The 21348-nt window shown below is 35.3% G+C and overlaps 1 protein-coding gene across 2 annotated transcripts; it reads right to left on the bottom strand.

Moving 5' to 3' along the window:
* Positions 1–2022: 2022 nt before the first annotated feature.
* LOC100787896 (villin-1) lies at positions 2023–19403 on the bottom strand. 2 transcript variants are annotated; one of them, XM_006602041.4, is made up of 24 exons: positions 19172–19403; positions 18899–19019; positions 17598–17703; positions 17040–17139; positions 16695–16763; positions 15810–16043; positions 10433–10610; positions 10219–10345; positions 9748–9913; positions 9450–9600; positions 9269–9354; positions 9018–9173; positions 7232–7300; positions 6937–7005; positions 6699–6836; positions 6154–6282; positions 5815–5962; positions 5669–5679; positions 5103–5243; positions 4472–4597; positions 3525–3587; positions 3166–3382; positions 2618–2796; positions 2023–2420 (listed from the first exon to the last, which is right to left on the bottom strand). In XM_006602041.4, exons 3-24 carry the CDS (start codon positions 17651–17653, stop codon positions 2307–2309), a joined length of 2727 nt encoding a protein of 908 aa, XP_006602104.1. In that variant the 5' UTR covers positions 17654–17703; positions 18899–19019; positions 19172–19403; the 3' UTR covers positions 2023–2306. The 2 variants fall into 2 exon arrangements, with proteins under 2 accessions (XP_006602104.1, XP_006602105.1); XM_006602042.4 differs by lacking the exons at positions 18899–19019; positions 19172–19403 and adding an exon at positions 18682–18846.
* Between the last annotated feature and the right edge of the window lie 1945 nt (positions 19404–21348).

Raw genomic sequence — 21348 nt, 5'->3', positions numbered from 1 at the left:
ACACAATTGCGCTACAATTTAACACTGGTTCCTAAATAGGAAACCTACATTTTCTCTTTAACACTGCGCATCAACGCTTTTCTCAAGATAACGCTGGTCGGGTTATTGTACAATTCATAGCTTACAACACAAGTAATTTCACATCAAGTGTTAATTACACACTTATCCACAACTAGAACTCATTCACAATTTCACATCTCATAGTATCACAATTCACCATCACATGTTTACACGTATCTCACAAATTAACACATGTTGAACTTTACACTTATACTCAATCTCAATAACAATATTATAATCTCACAGCAACATGTTCTTCTACAATTCATCACATACTCACAATTTGAATCATCATTTCATATCCTCAATATAACAATTTATATAAAAGACTATCACAACATTAGGACTAAAACCCCTTAAATAATATTACACAATTATATCAAAATCATAGGTCGAAATATACAAATATCAATAACACAATTTATCAAGAAATTTTCATTAGGACATCAATATTTTATTTATAATCATAAAGGAAAAATTGCAATTTAATAAACATTTCAAAATAAAACCCCAATTTAATCTTCTAAGGATCCCTACACATGTTCATTCTAATCCCCAATTGCGATAAACTCATCCCTTACCTCTAAGCGGGCTCACGTGTCTTCAGCCAGCGATAGCAACATCTCTAGCGGTTCCCGGAAATTCTTTCAATTATTCATCCGACTGCTCCGATAGAATTTCCAAATGTCAGAGAGACGGATAAGAAATTGAAACCTCCACTTGTACTGTCTTCATACGATTCCTTTTTCTCCCTCCACGAATATTATCTCGCAAATCCCAACGGTGGAAGCGTGCGGAATTGAATTTTGAACAACATATCCAAATTTCACAATAATCCAACGGTTAACGAAACCGGGATCGTAGTTTTACCAAGACAGCTCTGGGTTTCTGCGGGAAAGAAAAAGGCTACAATGCGAAGGGTTTTTCTCTCAGTTCAGACATGATATCGAAATTCCCAACGGTGAGAATGCTTGGAATTGTGTTGCGAACATGATACTCAAATTTCACGACGATCCAACGGTGAACGGGTTCGAGATCGTCGTTTTTCTGAGACTGGTTTGGTGGGCTGCGGGAAAAAGAAAGGGTTTTGAGAGGAGAAGGGGAAAAACGAAAATGAGGCCAAAAGGAGGCAGCTGACTTAACATAACTATTTATACCTAGGGTACTCAGCCTATTATTTGCTCTATATTTATTTATTTATTTATTTATTTATTACTAAAAAGCTTTTTAAATTTATTTACGAAAAATTGGGATGTTACAATCAAAACTATCAAAATATGATTATTCATTAATCGTCCAGTTTTCCTATATTGTGATAATCTCTCAGCAATTCAAGTTGTCCACAATCCAACTTTTCATGAGAACCAAGTATATAGAACCGGACGGTCATCTAATTCGAGAGAAACTACAAGTTGGGATCATTCAATCCAACAGCTTGGAACTCCTTTGTAACCAAGCTGAACATGCATGATATACATAGTCTATCTTTCACATATGTATTGGGAAATACCCAAGTCCCACATCGGCTGCCTCAATCCTTAGAGTGCAGCTTATATACCTGTTGGGCAACTTCACTTAATGCCAATTGGTTTTAAGATGAAATCTAACATGGTATCAGAGCGGGCTCTGACCCTGGGACCTCGCCTTCGCTTCCGCTGCGACGAGCACCCACCATTTGTGGTTCACGCACCAAGCCCAATAAGTACTGGGCGTGAAGGGGGTGTATTGGAAAATACCCAAGTCCCACATCGGCTGCCTCAATCCTTGAAGTGCAGCTTATATACCTGTTGGGCAACTTAACTTAATGCCAATTGGTTTTAAGATGAAATCTAACAATATGCACATCCTTTGTTTAAATACATGCACTAATGAATCCTGGCAGCCTTTTTTTCCCCTTATCATAACACATATTCAATCAACCCTGTGAAAGATTTTCAACTCTACTACAAGTTTGTTTGAGCATTTGGAAGAAAAACTCTATACTATGTTTTTCTTTCAAGCAAAAAACAGAACATAATTCCACTTGCATGCGCCAAAAGCATCCTCTTCATAATATTACATTATGAGATCAAATGAAAAGATAAATATGTAGTAAGTTGGTCAAATACTATATGACTCGTATTTCACAAAAAGGGGAGCAGCTCAAGCTCAAACACTTAATACACAAATGAGGTAAAATTTGTATCATCCTAAAATGTTGTAATACAGTGCCACAAAACAAAACACAGCCATTAGTTGGCCTTGCTCTAAAATAGATCCAGAGACATCTTCAGTTTGTTTTGTTTCCATCTAGGAAGCTTATAGAAAGCAGATTTTGGCATTCCAAACTTCTCGCGGAACTCTTCATTAGATAAATATACCTAGATTCATCACAATGTGTAGATTCCAGTCAATTTTCTATCAGGAAAAGAGTGAATGCCTATCTATAGCTCATAATAAAAGTTCAGCATAATATATAGACAAATTCATTAAATGGCCTTTCAAATTGATCCTCCAAGACCAAGAAAAAGTAAGGTGAAGATGCCTAGCAAGACTGTTGAGTGAGTTCAGACAGTACCTCTCTTTTTGTCAAATCGATGCCAGTTACTGGATTAGCAGAAACCACTCTCAGGCGCTCATAGGGGTATATTGCCGTATTCTCACCATCCACATTTCTATCCTTCTGAGGGAAACTCGCGGTCTCATCAGATGAGCTCAGTTCTGTTGCTGGAGAACCAGACTGTGGCATTGTTTTTCCTAGGATACAGAAAAAACAGTGAGAAAAAATAGCAAGAAAAAGGATGAAAAATTGAATGAATATAAGAGAAATGGCATAATACTATATTGTGACACTTGAGTACTTCGCATTCCTTTCCAATTTTTTAGTGGTTCAAATTTCAGCCTAAACTTTATTGAACAGGATCATTGACTGGCCTTCACTATAATTTGGGGGAATATGTTGGACATTTGAGTAGTAATTCATCAAATTAAAGAACGGGGGGATATGATATCCATTATCCAACTATACAAACTTTAGAGTAGTAAAGAGGAACGCATTGACATATTGACTAACTATCCAACTAAATAAATTTCACATCATTAATTGATGAGAGGGATTCTTATTACCAGCACTACTCTGGGAAGGAGATCCTTCGAAGAGCTTCTTGACAACTGGAGTAGAGCTAGAAAGACTCCTATCACCTGATTGCCTAAGATCTGAGCCTGCACTACTAGGTATAGGTGAACTACTTCTTCCACGTCCATTGGAGAAAACAGAAATGCTTCCGTGACCATCAGGAGTAGAAGGCCTGGAGTTTGCTTTCAATGGGGTTCTATTATGTCCCTGAATAAAGAAAAAGAAGACAAAGACAAAGTAAAGGATCAGAGCTGAAAACATTCTGAAATTATTATTTAAGTTATCATAACAAGACCCAAACCTTCCAGAAAAATCAGTATAATAACTCTAATACTACCAAGTCACGTACCTCTAGAGATTTTGGTTTTCCTTTCAGAATTGCAAGCTTTCTCTCGAATGAGTTACCAAAAATCTACAACAATTCATTCAAAATAGTTTATAAGATGGGTGACAAATACAATCAAGGCATGTAATGCAAGAAAGGTGCCAAATCCCCCTCAAAATTTCTTGTATGTAGTATAGCATGTTGAAAGAAAGGAAGGAGAAGGTAGCAAACAATCTTAAATATTCCCATTACTCAGGAATACAAAATCATATCAAATTAAACTTCACTTAACATGTTAAACTAATTATATACATTTCCAGCAGAAGAGCACAAATATGTGGCCGAATTCATAAGAAACAGAAACAGCCTAGAATATAAGTGGAAAACAAGAACAATGAGAACAGAACGAGTATCTTGCAACACTTGAAAAACAGAGTAGGGTCATTCAAACAAATAATTTATTTGCCATCATAGGATATAAAAAACATGGAATTATATATCTGTGACATTTTCATCAAAGCATAAAGAGACAAACAAGTTTCCATGTCCTGTGTCAAATTTCAAAACTTCCTCTTTTACTGTACATCCAATTCTTTGAATAAAGTTGTACATAATAAATGCAAAATTGTATCTACTTGCCAGAATATAAATTATCTGAGTTTAAAAAACAGGCATGCAGAAGAAAGCATTATGTACATAAGAGAATAAATGAAAATGATAACAGAAAACTACATTTATAGGTAAATCAACATCGGTATTTTTTTTGAAAGGCAAATCAACATCGGTATATATAACAATTTTCTTGCAGAGTTCGGCAATCAATCTGTATTTTTGGGGAAGGTGGGGGCAGGGGATGGCCTCAAGTCCCTATAATGCTCCACCACTCTCCCAATGAAAAGTTGAGAACTTCCTAAAATAAGTCATCATAGTATTATGATCAATATTTATAACTTTGAAGGGAGAAGACTTACATTTTCTTTTGAGTGATCCCATGAAAAGAAACGAGTGAAAAAAGGTGGCTCATGACCTTCCGTTACAATATAAATAGGGATGTTCAGGGATAGGCCTTCAACAAGGACATCCATTTCCAGAAATTTCTGCTCATTACAATTTCCATTTTAAGAAAAACATATGGCATGAAACAGTAAGTCCATGTAACATTAAAACCGTAGAGTTTGATCACATGACTCATTTTATAGATGAATAAGAACTAGTTCCTAAGATGAGACTGTCAAATAATTAGTGAATAATGAATAATGGAGAAACAACTATCAAACTTGGCTCTTCAAGAATTAGATGTATAAACAATGACTCCTTGTATAGTATAGAGGCATTTTCATGAAGCACTTGGATGCATTGGCAAAGAGTTCTAGGGGCTGTGGTTGAGATCCACTCATGCAAGAAAAAATAAATAGTAGAAGTACAAAGTAATTATAACATATGTTAATGGTGAGAATTCAAATGTGAGCGAAGTATTGAAAAGGAATGACTAAATGAAGACCATATAAAAGTGAAATGACATATTGATTCAAATGTGTATGTGTGAAAACATCATGGTGTGACAATTAGCGTAAAAGCTATCAGTGAGTTCAATATAGATACCAGGCCAAGATTAAGAGCTTCTTGTTTTGATTTGACAGCCGAATGTAAACCAACCCACACATAAATCTCTCTTTGGCAATCAAGCAATAAAACATCTTCAGTTATTAAGTCATCCTGTGTATAGTTGTATATCTCTTTGACCTGAAATATTATATCAAGGCCATCATTAATCACATTAAAATAATGTGTGTATGTATGCGCTTGCGCGCACAATAATTTTTTAACAAAAACAAAGTTCATAGATTTTATGAGGAAAAAAAAAAGACCTTAGTTCTAATGATTCTATTTGCATTTCAATCAGATAGTTTTAATGATTGTTAGAAAAGAAATGATAACAACATAATCTTTATGATTGGCTGAAATTTATTGAAAATCACAATTTTTTGTAGGTCCCACTAGTGTGTGTCAAGAGGAGTTATTAGAGAGTGTGTTGCTAGCACTTCTCTTGTTAGAGATGCTATTCATGGTGAGTTTTATCTCAGTCTTCCTCAGCAATAATATTAGGTATTCATATAATTATTTATTACATGTGACATGATCAGATTCAAATTGTAGAAGAAATATACCTTGAAGTCTCCTGAGTTGAAATTCCAACAAATGAGCGTGAGAAACAGAACCATCAATTAGACATGCTTTCCCTGTCATTTCACCCAGGATAGTTCTAAACCAAGTGAGATCTAGATTACTTTTCTTAAAAGGGTGCTTTTCTTACCTCTCGTTATTTTTAATGCAAACAAATGTGGGTCATCTATGAATCCTTGAATTTCTTTGCCCTTTGGATACTCTGCTTTTCCACTGAGAGCATCCCAGAAAATATCAGGCTCATTCCCTTCCCTCACAGAAACAGGTAGCCATGTTGGCTGCAGATTGCATCAAGGAATGAGATACAAGTTAACACCACTAGAAGAAATATTTCAAATAGAAGGCAGTAATGAACTGTCTTATAATTTAATATAAATCCAAATGAAAACTCATTATTAAATGCTTCCTTTGCGGTGACTGTCATTTAGATAAACATTTCCAACACCATATGTCAATTGCAATGACATACATTAGATAGTTCCACCATTCTATCAAGGAGATTATGGTCTCTAGCTGAAGATAGGCTCCCAATCCAAGTATAGATAGATGCTTTACTTTGCAGAATGTAGCAATAGGATGAATTCAGGGAGGTTGAAACCTATAACAATTTAAAATACATGGTCATTACATGCAAACAAAAAATATAAAATTATACATAAAAAATAAAACAGGATACAAACAAAGTGTGTTTCAAAGTTACCGTTTCGAGCACAACAGATGGAAAAATAATTATTCTGATTATAATTTTATTTTGGTTCCAGCCAACATATATATCAGCCAATAGACCAGCATTAATACAGCACAATAGGTTGGACTTAAGTGCCTAGTATTTTAGTCCATATTCAATATGAACAAGATATTGAAATAGTTAGTAATGAAATTTAGAAGATAAAAAAGGATTCAATAGCTATGCTTGAAAGCCTTGATAATTGCTATCCATTTTTCTGGTAATTAGAGATAAGATATATTAAAAAGGGCTCCACTATGGATAAAGTCAGAATCATTGAAACTTACTTGATCAACTTGGATGGCCTGCATATTATCTGGACTTGTACCTTGTACCCGAAACAAAGCAACCAGGTTTTCATTGTATGTTTCATCCACTATACCTTTTTCTTCTATAAACTTCCTATATCCTGAACTGTTTCCCCCCTTACAAGAGGAAAAAATGAAGAATTTGGAGCTCGTGACTTTGTGACTTTTTTTTTAATATTAAACACAACTTAAAAATGAGATTCTATTGGGAACATACCTTCAATATGATTAATCTCTGAAGTATTGAGAAAAACTGAGCTGGTTCCTTACCCTCATGGATTTGAGCCTGAACAGACATTCGATGTACATTGAATATATTAGGCATAGTAATATGCAGGAAACTTATATGTCTTTTATATGAATGTACTCAAGATGCAGAATGTAGCAATAGGGAACTCGCACCTGTTGAGTGATAAAAATTGTAAACATATTTCCCAAAACTATAATATGATTATTGTACACATTCAATCAGCACATGATGAAAGAGTTAGCAGAGCAAGAACCGCACTAACCATAACAGGATTAGTTCTGATTGAATCGGCCATAGTACTCATGTGGGAAATGGCAGCTGCTTTATCCTCCTGCAGGCCAAAATTATAGAACCAAAGGGCAATTTGTGTTAGGAACTATTACCAGCAACTAAGCCTATTTCAAAAAGATGAGATTAAAAGTTTATCATTGTTGCAGAAGTTGAAGAACTGAGTACAACATGGAAAAGACAGATTTGAGAATTTTAGATAACTTCTGGAAATGATTTACAATTTTTTTCTATAAATTTCAATACTAAGTAAGATGCCATGGTCAGTAATCTAAACAGAGGATATTAGACTATCCTATTATACTTTTCTGATCATAACAGTTTTTCATACAACTATAGCTTTGCATTAAGGGTTGTCAAAGGATTAGCTAAATTCTGTTAAGGGTCAATTTTGAGCTCCTAGCATTTTGCTCTGGTCTTGGATGTGCTTGCTGAGCATATGTAAGAGTCAGTGCCTCAGTGCATGCATTTTAGGATGATATAGTCCGAGTTGGAGAGCCGATAGAGAAAATAAATGGGAAGATATAGATGTGGAGACTAGCTTACTTTTGTTTAAGTAAAAGACAGGGTATAGGAAATATATAAGTTTTGCAAGAGGCACAGTGATCTTATCTTGTAAATGAATCTTAGAGACTGTACCTTACCACAAGTAAATCAGTTTAAGCATCTTGGGCCCATCATACAAAACGATGGAGAAATAAAGAGGGATGTAAACCATAAGAATCAAGCAGGGTAAACTGGAGGAGTGTCTTAATTGTTATCTATGACAAAAAGGAAAGGCCCAAGCTTATAAGAAAATTTTACCCCACAGCTATAAAACTTGCACTGTAATATGGAATTGAATGGATGTTGGTCGTTAGAAACACAAAAAGAGAATATAAACATAATATATTGACACCACACTTTAACTCAAAACCTTAAGGCTCAAGTTTATGGGTCTACTCCTCATTTATATGGTACTCAACTTTTTCACTTTTACTCAATGTGGGACTTCACCTCACACTTGTATTCCAACAATTTTCTCTTCAAGTGTGAGTCTCTTCCACATGATAGCCTTCCCCTCGAGTGAAAGTCATTATCATCCACGAGTATTTCATGGTAGCCATTAGAGCCCACATGCTCTAGGTACTTGCACCGCCGCTCCACCCATGGGACCCACCACCAGGAAGACTTTCGATACAAGGGATCTCCAGACTAAGGATCCATTTTCGCCATCTTACTCGTCTGAGCAGGTCACCAAGTCGAACCATCAGATCTGATACCAATTGTTGGACAATTGAGGGGAGTAAACACTGGGGAGATTTACACTAATGAGTCATGAGCAACCACATAAGGAAACTTGACACCACACTTTAACCCAAAAAGGAATAAATGAATTAGAGAGAAATTTGGGGACCTTAGAGTAACACATTGTAGAAAAAATGGTATAGTCTTGATTTAAGTGATTTGGGCATGCATGGAGAAGACCTATAATGACTAGATAAAATAGAGAAAGCCATATTATTAGAGATAGAGGGAGACCAAGAAAACAATATAGTAGAAATCATTAAGAAGTGTTTACAGGTCAATGATTTGTGTATAGATATGATGCACAACAAACATGTTGAACGGGTTGTTTTGATCCATGCAATCAGCTTCACCTAGTGGGAAAAAGCTTGATTTGTGTAGTTATGATCTTAAATGACAGTTTAATCCATTTGTAAGAATTACAAGTTAAAAAACTACCAAGTGGAAGACAGAAAACCTTGACTAGTGCCTACCATTACACATTTGGAGCCAAGCCAAGCATAAAATAGTGTCTCATCCCTTCCATTTCCCAGAAATGTATACTGTACTATATAGCAATCTCCACTGTAAAGCTTTGTCAGTTCTGCAACTGAAAGAAGGGACAATTCATCACCATCCACCCGCCAAACCTGAAATTGCAGTATTCAGTTAACAGACAACACAGGGAAAGATAAATATAATCACTGGACAACAAGAAACAGCCAGGTTATGAGCAAGAAGATACTTTTATTGTGCCACTGCAATCTATAGATGGCTCATTGTCTTCTTCAGGAAGCTCTTTCACCTCATAACCCTGGTGCTTGAATATGGCTGAGGCAGAAAAAACAAATATAAAGAAAAGAGTAATAGAAGACACACTAATTGCACACTTCTTAAACACAAGTAATATGTTTAAGATACTAAACCTGCCACTTTTTCTTTGCCTTCCTCATAAAGCCTAGGCTCCACTGTTTTAGGCCAATTAGTAAAGTAAGACCGAAAGATGGTACTTTCCAATCCTTCTGATAAAAATGTCAAATGAGTCTTGTTTGATCTGCCTTCATTTCTGACAAATTCCTAGTAAATGGACATAATAGTGAGCACAGGCAATGCCCTCAATGCAATGCTTGTGGACAAGCACAATTGACAACATGCATTAGGAAGTTAGGATATACTGAAGTTCAGTTTCTATGAAACAAAAGGAAACTTCAAGAGAGTATTTACTTCTACAGCTCTGATTGTTGTTCTTCTTTCTGTCAATAAAGTCTGCCTTCCCATCCAGACAAAAATCTCACCATCACAGTCCAACATATAACACTTGTCTGTCTCAAGCATTTCTTTGCTGAAAGCATTGCTTCCAGTTTCACAAAGTTTTCCCTGTAAATTTATCCTGTTGAGATGTGAAAACAACCACTCTTTAGCTAAGACTAACATTTCTTGAAGTAAGCAAAGTTCATTTTTACTATTTCTCCTTCACACGTCCCTGAAGCATAATGCCTTCCATTTAAACCAACTAATAAAATAATTCGGGTTAGTCAATAAACTGTGATGCTATTAAGTTGACTATTGAACTATCAATATGAATCGGTTAATTATTGATCCAAAACAAACTTGTATGTTCAACATAGAAATAAGGTTCTGCAAGTATGGTTCATCAACACACAAACATTATGCACACAGATGTATGAACCTCACCAAAATAGCTTTACAGGAGGAGCCTCAGATTCCTGAACAGAAGGCGAATCTCGAGGAATGGGAGCATAACCACCAAATAAACTCCAGAATTCACCCACATCAGAATCACCAACAAATTTTCCATCCTCTACAACAATATTACAATTATAATTTGCAACATCTTTCCCTCACAAAACAGGAATAAGTACCAAAAAAAAGTAGTGGATATTCAAACCTATTGTTGCCACTTCGCATTTTCCACCATGCTTATTCTCCTTGATATACTGAACAACCTCCAAAGCTTTGGCTCTTTCTTGAATGGTAGAGTTGCACCCACTGAAGAGGAAGATTTTTAAGGCAGTGTCAAGAATGAATACATCTTCATGATTCAACGATGACCTCAGAAATGGCACCTAACGAATACATATTTGATTAGACAAGTTATACTAATCAAATTCCAGTTAAACATAAAGACATGTAGGCAAAGTATTATAACAAATGCATGTGAAAAGTCAAGCAACAGATATTCTGAAAGCAAAGATGTCTGGAAACCAACATGTATAAGCTCGGTATGATCATTAATATTATCATCTAAAGCTATCAATCATCCCTTGAATTACTTGGTTGCATGTATGTCTTAGGAGTGACATGTTTCCTTTTGATATGTGAAGGATGTAGAGTTTCCTCCAAACTTTATATCTTTACTTCAAATGCAGAAAAGGATTGAAGATCTTAAAGGAGTGGGGAAAGATGCATACCAAGAAACCTTGTGGGTCAGGGAATGCAGCAAGGCACCTTGACTAGTATTCTGAAAAAACAGGGAGATGAGAGAGAGAAAGAAACAAAGAGTGGGTGAGAGAGAGAAACATAGTGTGGGTGAGAGAGGGATCCCGATGTAACTACACTGAGAATAGGTATGGCCAACAATCAGCGGTGACATTGGCGGCACAACTACAGGAACACGGAAGGACAAATTGGAGGGATGCACCGGACGTTCGCTCCTTCTATTTCACAAGATTTCCAAAGGAGATGGGTGAGAAGGATCTGTGGTTTGAATTTTAAGAAATGGGAGGATGTGAGAGAGGTCTTCATTGCGAAGAAAAAAAACAGAAGTGGTCGGAAGTATGGCTTTGTTAGATTCAAGGGAGTGGAGGAAGTGGGGATGCTTGAATGTCAGTTGGACAACATGGTTATTGGGGATTTGAAACTGCATGCCAATCTCCCAAAGCATGGAAGGGAGCCAGTGATAAACGACAAATCTATCATAGACATGAAGCACAAGGTAGGGTTAGTCATGGACAAGGTAGCAGAGGATGAGCAGCAACAAGGCAAAAAGGAAACAGAACACACGTTCAAGAACAGAGGACTACTAAAGCAACATCCACAACGAATGCAATCCCCAGTCTCGTACGCGAAAGGAAACAACAACATGGAGAGGAGATGTTTTCCAAGGCATGTGACTCCAACGAGATCAATCTCTCATTCGACGCTGCAGCCGAGTATACCCATAGAGGAAAATAAATGGTACTATAATGCGTGGGTTGGAAGATTAAGGAACTTGGTGCTATTCGATAAAATGGAAGATCAAATCATGTGGGTTGGAGGAGAAGATATCACTCCTAAATACCTAGGTGATGATATGGTATTATTGTTGGGACTCACTGATACAAGAGCTAAAGAAATGTGTAGGAAGGGAGCTGTGAATGGAATGACCTTATTCTTCTCGTTGGAGAAATAGAACCCAAGCATGAGGACGGGATATAGACTGGTGTGGATTCAGTGTTGGGGAATCCCACTACACGCATGGGACAAGGAGAATATTAAGAAGAATGTGCCTGCGGTAGGGGAAGTAGTGGAGGTGGATGATGAGGTTGGCGAACTTCAGCAGCTGGATAGGGCTCGGGTATTAATTAAAACACCATGACACCCTACCATTCATCACGTTGTAATAGCTTCAATTAATGGGGAGGAGTATACAATTCATATGGCAAAGGAGACATGCTACAGTCCAAACACCTGTAAATGGCATATGAGGAGCATGATGGGGTCATCAGAGGAGATTAGCTCTAATGAGAGCAAAATGGGGTTGCCATTAACCGCGGCCAATGAGTCATCAGAAAGCAAGTTTCCAATGAACATCAGCAATGAAAATGGAGGAGGCGGAAAACTGGGAGGTGTTGCTCGTGATAAGCAATTCTCCGACGGACAATGCCCCACGCTTGGACCCAAGGGAATACCCTATGGGTGCTAACACAACAACCACAACAACCCAGGCATAGGGACGAAAGCTGCGGATAAAGTGAGACAGCAGGGAACGTTAACCGTGGTATAAGCAGACCTACTCAACAACTACAGTCTAGAGGCAAGGATACGAAACATACGACAGCCAGAGATCACGAGGAAGAGACAGGAGGGAATAAGGTAGAAAAGGGGAAAGAGGAATTGGCCTTGGAAGGATAAAAATCAGAGTACTGACATAAATGGAAACATTGGGCAGGAAGGGGGGCCATCCAGGTTAGCAAATTTTGAATTAAAGTGGAGGGGGTCACAAGCTCTTGAGGAAGCTGAAAGCCCTTTAATGGGCCTTGCTACTCAAAACCACAATGGAACAAATGCAGGAGAAAAGGACAACTTGGAAGTTAAATCAAATGGGTCAGCTCACACTTGGCAAGTATACTCAAGAAATAAAGGACGTAAAAAGCAAATGGGACTTAACAAAACAGCTGACCTCAAAGTTGGACATTCAACACACAAAAATACCAATGCCTCACGTATATGTAATATATCATCATCAGTGATGAGGGGTAACAGGCTGAAGGAAGTGGCTGGATAGGAAGAACAGAATAGTGAACAACATGTAATAGGGGAGACATCCTCAACCTGTGAATAGGTAAAGGAAGTTGCACTGAACTGGGATATGGCAAAAACTTTGGAAGTAATTGATAATTGATAACTGTTAATTATGAGTATATTTTGGGGTTAAATTATATAGGAATTTGTAATTTTTATCTCCTAATTCTTCCTTTTTGAGCAAATAATTATTAAATTGACACCATTTAAGTTTTTGTGCAGAGAATATTGAAAGTGATGGATTAATGATGCTTAGTAAGTAAAATAAAGCCCAAAAAACAGGATAATTCAAGAAAGCAGAGATAACTAAGGAAAACAGGACTAATTCAGGAAAATAGACTAATTAAGGGAAGCGGGCTATGTAAGGAATGCAGGCTAAATGAGAAACCCACTGACAGCCAACTGTAATTTTTCTTCCTATCTATTTCTTGTGCTTAATATTATTGTTTGTGGCCTAATCACTCATTTGCTGGTAAGTTTTAGGGGTAGTGTTTCTCTTTAATTAATCAATTTAAATTCTTGTTTAATTTCTTCTCTTATTTGATTTAATTTTCTACCAATTTAAATTATTATTTTTCTCATAACTTTTTCAAGTCAACTTTCTTTAACTTCTTTTATTAATAAAATATTCATCTACCTAAGTACAAACAAAGTCCATGTGAATTCGACACTCGGACTTCCGCTTTAACTTTACTACTTAGGATGAATTGGTGCACTTGTCGATCCATCAACAGTAATCTGCAGAAAAAGGAGGAATCAATGGTGCCTAAGTTGATCAGCCTAGAAGAAAGGGATAAGGAGGTGGTTCAAAAGTTGGGAAATAGGGAGGATGTCCCATGAAGATTATATCCTAACAATATAAAGGAATTGGGGAGAGAGGTGAAGTGGGCAGCAATAAGAAAAATGGTAAAGAGAGAAAGAATAGATATATTGTGCCTACAAGAGACTAAGAAGGAACAAGTAGATAAGGTTGTATGCCAAGCCTTGTGGGGTGATGCGGATGTTAGCTGGGAACTGCAGCCAGCATGCAATAGTGCAGGTGGAATTTTATGCCTATGGAGTCAAAAAACCTTTAGATTGGAGAGGAAGCACATTGGCTGTAATTTCATTTATTTGGAAGGAATTTGGGTTGCTGATGGAGAAAAAGTAAATATAATCAACATCTACTCGCTGTGTGATCTGAATCAGAAGAGAATTTTGTGGGAGCAAATTAGACGGCTAAGAAACTCAAATATGGGTGGCTTATGGTACATTTTAGGTCACTTTAACAGCATTAGAAGATCATCTGAAAGAGTGGGCACCTGTCATAGAGGGCAAGATGAAAGGAGTTTGCAGGAATTCAATGAATGGATAGCAAACTTACAGGTGGAAGATGTGCCTTGTGTAGGGAGAAAATTCACCTGGTATAGACCAAATGTGACAGCAAAAAGCAAACTGGACAGATTTCTTGTATCGAATGAATAGGTAAGTAAATGACAAGGAAGCACTCAGTTCATACTATAGCAAAATTTTCAGATCATTGCCCAATCCTATTGAGATCCTCAACTGTTGATTAGGGACCGAAACCTTTCTGGGTTTTGGATTGTTGATTCCAAGATAAAACATTCAGAAAAGTTGTCCAAGAGTGCTGGACAACCAACAATGTCAGAGGTTGGGGAGGCACTTATTTTTCAATGCTGAAATAGATATAGCATCCAAGTTTATGGAGGATATAGAAGGGCTCACAATTCATCCTTACAGACATGACAAGTGGGTCTGGAGGGGAGATCCAAGTGGGAGTTACTCAGTGGGAAGTGCGTACAATTGGCTAGTTAAGGAAATGGTAGATGAGAATCAGCATAGAGTCTTTAATGATTTATGGGAACTCCAAATTCCAACTAAAGCCGCTTTCTTTGCTTGGAGACTAATTCGGGACAGATTGCCTACAAAGACCAATTTACGTCGGAGAAATGTGGAAATCAATGACAGTATATATCCATTTTGCAGGAATTTTGAAGAGGATGCAACACATTTATTCTTTTCATGTGATAAGGTCATGCCGCTATGGTGGGAATCGTTGTCTTGGATAAATGCAGTGGGACCTCTCTCGCAAAATCCGAGGCACCATTTCCTCCAACATTCCCCTTGCAGGCTGTCGGGTATCAGGAGACAGCGTTGGCAGAGTTGCTGGATATCCCTAACTAGGAGCATTTGGCACCATAGAAATAGGATTGTTTTCTCAAATGTTTTCAATGGCAACAAATTGATGAAGGATGCTATATTTCTTTGCTGGACATGGTTTAGAAACCTAGAAAAAGGATTTGACTTACCTTTCCATTACTAGTCCAGTAATATCAGGGATGATTTTTGTAATGAGGGGGGGAGTATGTTATAGGTATTGGGTAATTATATACCAAGTTTACAGTCAGATGTTTGGTAGCCTAATTCTTGTTAATTAACTTGAATTAGGTTACCATACTTCTGCATATCGTGGTGCTGATGTGTATTTTGTACAGTACCTCTTGTACTGCTGTTTATATCTAATATATTAGTATTTTTGCTGATAAAAAAAAAGTTATCAATCATTGTTCTATCCCCTCATAAAAATCTTGGTAAAAAAACCCCTTCAAAAAAATTAGAAAATCAGAGTATTATGTGGAGAGTGGAGACACAATAAGTTCTAGTCCATATCTAAATTTTTCATCAAGAGGAATAGTTGGAGAGGAGATTCACACTATCAGACAACAGAAGCAGTTAATTATCAAACTTGAGAAACAACTCACTTCTTTCACGTAAACAACATAGTCTCCCTTGCAAGTATACAGGCTGACATGGTATTCACCATTCAGGTTCCCCTGCTTTGAAGTAAACACTCCTTCAATGGGTATAAGACAAGGTCTGAAGTATGACAGAAACTTCTGCGATTCTTGGCCTTGAATTTCCCTGTATTGAACACTACACGATCCTAAGGCTGCATCCAGTTCAAGTGCCTTGTCTGATGCCAAGCTTGAGTCTACCTGTAAACACTTACTTGACTGTGAAACAATGCTGATCATTCTGTTTAATCACAGTCAACAATTCAATATTCATACTTATTTAAAAACTATATTCACTTGTAAATGTATCTTTTAAATCAAATGTGGTGAATAAATATTTGTTCCATTATACCTATTACCTTCCTTGGTCTATTTAACCACATTTAAATCACCAAGCAAATTTTAGATAAACAAATACACACCCTTAGTCTTTATTTTGCTTTTGGATAAACAGAAATTACACATCAAGCAAGTTTTATTGAGGAAATCTTGGAACTATATATTAGTATTTAGTCACTACAGTTTCACATTCCCTCAATGGGGCAAATTACATTTCTATACAGTTTCACTCTCTTCTCAGATAAGAGAACAATTGATTACAGTAAACATGACGAGAAATGTTATAGGAAAATGGAGGACCACACCACGTTGTGAGTAAAAAGAATAAGGAACCAATTGGGGAAAATGGACTAAGGGTATATACAGCCTAAAAAATTTGACTTGCAGAAAATTAACAGTAATAAATTATTATCACTATGAAAAATGTTAGGAACACACTCTTTTGAACATAGTCTCTTATTAGTTGAAATTTATTGGAAATGACAAGACAATTAAAAAAGAAAGGATACAAACCTTCTTGGCTTCATTTCCCAACCAGTAATGTATGTCATACTGAGGAGGGCCAATTTTTGGAAAGACTGCCTGTTTTCACAAACACGTAAAAAGGTCTGGATCAATTGTATGTATAAAGAATTTAGATGAAAATAAAGCTCATACTGACAGGGAATTGCTAAAACATCATTATGGTGAAGGTGGCTCCAGAAGTAATGGATTCAATTTCAAAAAGGGATAGCAAAACTAGGAAGAGATGACGAAGATAATCTTTGAAATTTTGGATTTTAACTGAGGAGATATAGCCATCAACTTCTTCATGCATTTAAAAGGATCAATGAGGAAATAAAGTGAGGAATATCTTACATTCAAGACTAAGTATGCACTTCCAGTATAGAATTTTCCATGGCTTGACTTTGACACCGAAACCAACCGCTGGTTCTCAATACACCAAACTTCTAAGCCTCTAAGAACATTAAGCTAAGTACAAAACAGAAATTTGAACAAAGAAATGTGATACATTTATAAAAAAATGTACAGCTAAAACACAAATCTGGAAGAACTAGGAGACATCTTTAAAAATAAAACTCAAGAAATAAGTCTCAAGGTCAAGATTTTTATCTGCTTATCAACTATTCTTAAAATATACCATTATTAGAATACAAGAACCCAGTTTCCTATCCTATTCTTTATTTTTTCTACATAATCAATAAGACATTCACCAATGGCCGAGGAAACCCATGTCAATGGACATGGGCTAATTCAAGTTAACCAGCTATTCGTTATGGTGCCTTTGTCATAAGAAATTAATACCAATTCTATTTTCTTTAGCATGAAAAAAATTGAACGTAAAATAACTAATACCTATTCAACATACTAGCACAAACTATAAATCAATTTGAAAGAAAATGGTTGTAAGGATACGGGTTTGCTCCTGCAGTTTGGAATGCGAAATCCATATCTTTAGTGGCAGTAGGCATTGTGTCTATGGCTCTAATACTCCACCAAAATAACTCAACACTAGATTATTCTGCAATCCAAGATTTAAACTATGTTAGTCCTCAGAAGCTGAGACATATTTAACTAATACAATTGCACTTTTCAGAGCATATTATTAAAACTTATCTAGTAAGGTTTAAGATATATCCATATGGATTAAGCAAACAGAGAAAGTAGAATGAAACTTGGGGGCACACATTAATTACTTATGTTTTTTGTCAGCCCATCTATAATCCAGAAGCAGTGCTATAATAAATAAATCAAGGTAAGCAAACACATGCTACCATTATGCAATTAATCTAAAACAGCTAAGGTTGCACTTAAAGAATAATAATCAAATCTATTGTGTTCATAATCTGCAGAACTTGGTATCAGTATGCAACTATGTCAGTCACTTGACTATTAATTCCTCAACATAATGCTGTGCAACTAATTAAGAATTTAATTCTATCAAGAAAATAAACCAATGCAAGACAAAAAAATAGATCACACAAAGTTTTAATTATTTTGGTTATGAACTGTTCCAAAGGAGAATGTACATAAGACATGAAAAGTATGCATATTTTGTTTCTGCAACACCTGTTAGGTTTAACCTATGCCATTTTGCTGCTGAATTAACTAGAATGAAAAATAATTAAAGAATTGATAAACACATTTTTCCATGTAGACCTCAAGAATTTACAAAAATATAAAAAAATCTCATTCAACTAATCAGCTTGATAACTTTTCAAGTGAATTGCAAGATGCTTAATTTTAAGATTTGAATCATTCTATAACCCCCACCCCCTATTATCCATGCTCTAAAATTAAAGCATCTGCATCTACTGGCAAGTGGGAAGACAGCCAACACTAGCAGGAAATCTAAACTAATGACTCAAATAAAAATGCCTCAAATTTTCAGAAAATATTTGGAGAAACTAGCCCAACAGACACCTAACTCCCAAAATCAACAAAACACTAAAGCTGACCACAAATGACTATAGCAGTCAATACCAACAACTGAGCCTACCCCAAAGTCCTCATTTTTAAGCCTCTGAAACAAACACATCAAGCATCAACCACAAAGGCCATTCATTTCTTGGGGAAAACAAAGTCAAAAGGCAATAACAATGCAAGTCAAAAAGGAGAGAAAGAGGATGATCTACTGCGATCAAACACAAAGCATAAACAAATTCAAATAGCAAAGAAAACTCAGTTGACCAGAAGGGTAGATCAAACACTCATACCTTGACTCAACAGCAGATTCAGGAGCTAACAGGTGATGCTAATGCTGATGGTGATGGTTGAACAGACAGAGAGAGAACAAAAAAGTTGGATATTCCTCCCATTTGAAAAGCCAAGCCAAGGCTGAAAGACAAATGCAAAAAATGAGGCATTTATATTGGAGGGTAAAATGGCATTGGAATGATGATAACAGCGTTTGGTGCAGAAAAAGACTTCAGAAAAGGCAAAACAAAAAACAAAAAAAAAAAGGAAAAAGCATGGTTATCTATCTTTACCGTCCAGCTTGTAAGAGGGGCCCACGAAAGCGCTTTCTAGTTGTTAACTTTCCAGTGTGGTGGATCAAAAGACGGTGATGATGACGAAACTCAGCTTGTATTGTGTTGTGTTGTTGTGTCTGTTTTACGTTTTGTAATGTGACCAGAGAGAAGATTAAAGCATGCTCATGGAAACTATCATAGACATAGAGATTTCCAAACTCCTGTAACTTTCAACGCTCTCTCTCTCTCTGTGTTCTGACATGCCTCCTAGGTACTTATAGATGTCTGTCTCTTTGTGTATGTACCAGTATCTTTTTTTATATTATTAGTTATTAATAGAGAGTTCTTATGAATTATGATAAGAAAAAAATCTGAATTTTGATACAATTGTTTTTGGAACAATAGTTAAATGAAGTTGGATATATCATGATACTAAGAAAAAGAATGGAGTGGGAGTTTATTAATAATACTAGTGTTGAAATTCTTAAATGTTTTGAAGATATCATAAAATTGCTCTATTTATTATTAGGTTGAATTGTACAAATTGTATTGAACTATTTTGAAATTTTCAAATAATTGTTTATATTTTAAGTTGTTAAGCTTATAAATTATTTGTGATTATTTTTTTGACTTAAGGTTTTTGTCAATAAATTGTAAATTTGGAAATTTATTTTAAAGAGATCAAATAGGTTAAATATCTTTTTATTTTTAAGTTATTCCATTGACCAGGTCTAACAAAATGGTGTCTTTAGAATTTGGAAATATTTTAAAGAAAAGGGAAAGTAATCTTAAAGGGAAAGTAAAATTATTTTGACTAAAATTTATCGATAGATATTTTATTAAGTGAAATTTAAAATTTAATAGTTTTAAAAGGAAACTTAAATCATTTAAAAGTTAAAAAAATGTATAAAAAGAAATCAATAGTCAAGAATTCTAAATTCTATTTTAAAAATTAAGAATTTCAAAATTCTTCTCTTCCCCCTTCCCTATTCTCCTCTCTTTTAAATTTTATAAATGAACGAAATTTAATTGTTTTATTTAATACAAATTTTTAAATGGAAGAATTTTGTTTATTTTATCGTAACAAAAAAAATAGATATAACTTTTTTTATTACTTAATCCGAACACAAAATTTTTAACATGAAGAAATATACCTTTGTCAAACAAAAACAAAAATGAAAGAATGTCAAAGAAATTAAAATTTTTAAAATTTTAAATTCTTCAAAATTATCCAAACACACGCCGTCACTTGAAGGGTGTAAAGAAGATTGATCTTAACTTAGTATGCGCTCTTGTAATAATATTGAGATTAGATAGAACTTATATTTTTAGATATGACATATCAAGTATAAATTGTTCTATATTTAAGGAATTATACGTGTAAAGATGATACAAAACCACACTACAAGTTTTAGAATATTCTTCTTTTATAACCATTTCCCTTTACCTTGTTTATTTTTTATTTTGAACTCATGAAATTGTAGAATTATATTTTTAGAGAAAAAAAAAATTGTCATAACTCTTAGGTTGATAAGGGAAAAGTGATCCTCATTAATTCGGAATTCAATTGGAGATAAATAAAATTTGATTAAAAATTATTTTCACCAAATATTAAACTCGTGAATACTTTTATTTTCCTTCAGTTCAATAGGAGTGTAAGTGGGTCAATTTGGATTAAGTTTGGTCAAACCCATGATCCAACCAAATTAATTTTGAACAGGTTGGTTTAGGTCGGGTTTCTTAGGAAAAAAAAAATTCAACCCAAACCAACTCATTTATAAACAATTTAGATTGAATTGGGTCAACGGGTCAAAATATTTAATTTTGTTTATTTTTTTAAAATACAACATTTTTATAAGTTAAAATTTTTATTAAATGAATCAGATACAACTGCTTCTTGTTAGATTTTTAATTAAAAATAAAATTTTGTGATGTTGTCACATCTCACTCCACTCGATTGACTCATATCTATCTATCGATAACAGATGAAAAATTAAGCATATCATATTCAAGATAAGGAATTTCAATAAACATATTAAGAATAAGTTTCAAATATTTTTTTCTACCAAAATCAATGGGACATTACAAGACCTATTTTTGTAAATAGATTCAAAATATTTTTAAAAGTCCATCTGAAGTTGCTTTAATCAATAAAACTTTTGTCGCTTTTATCCTGAAGGTTAAGGATACGTTGT

Source organism: Glycine max, chromosome 18, assembly GCF_000004515.6.
Source record: "Glycine max cultivar Williams 82 chromosome 18, Glycine_max_v4.0, whole genome shotgun sequence".
Classification (NCBI taxonomy): domain Eukaryota; kingdom Viridiplantae; phylum Streptophyta; class Magnoliopsida; order Fabales; family Fabaceae; genus Glycine; species Glycine max.
The sequence above is the reverse complement of the archived record's forward strand: the minus strand, read 5'-3'. Positions and strand labels throughout refer to the sequence as shown.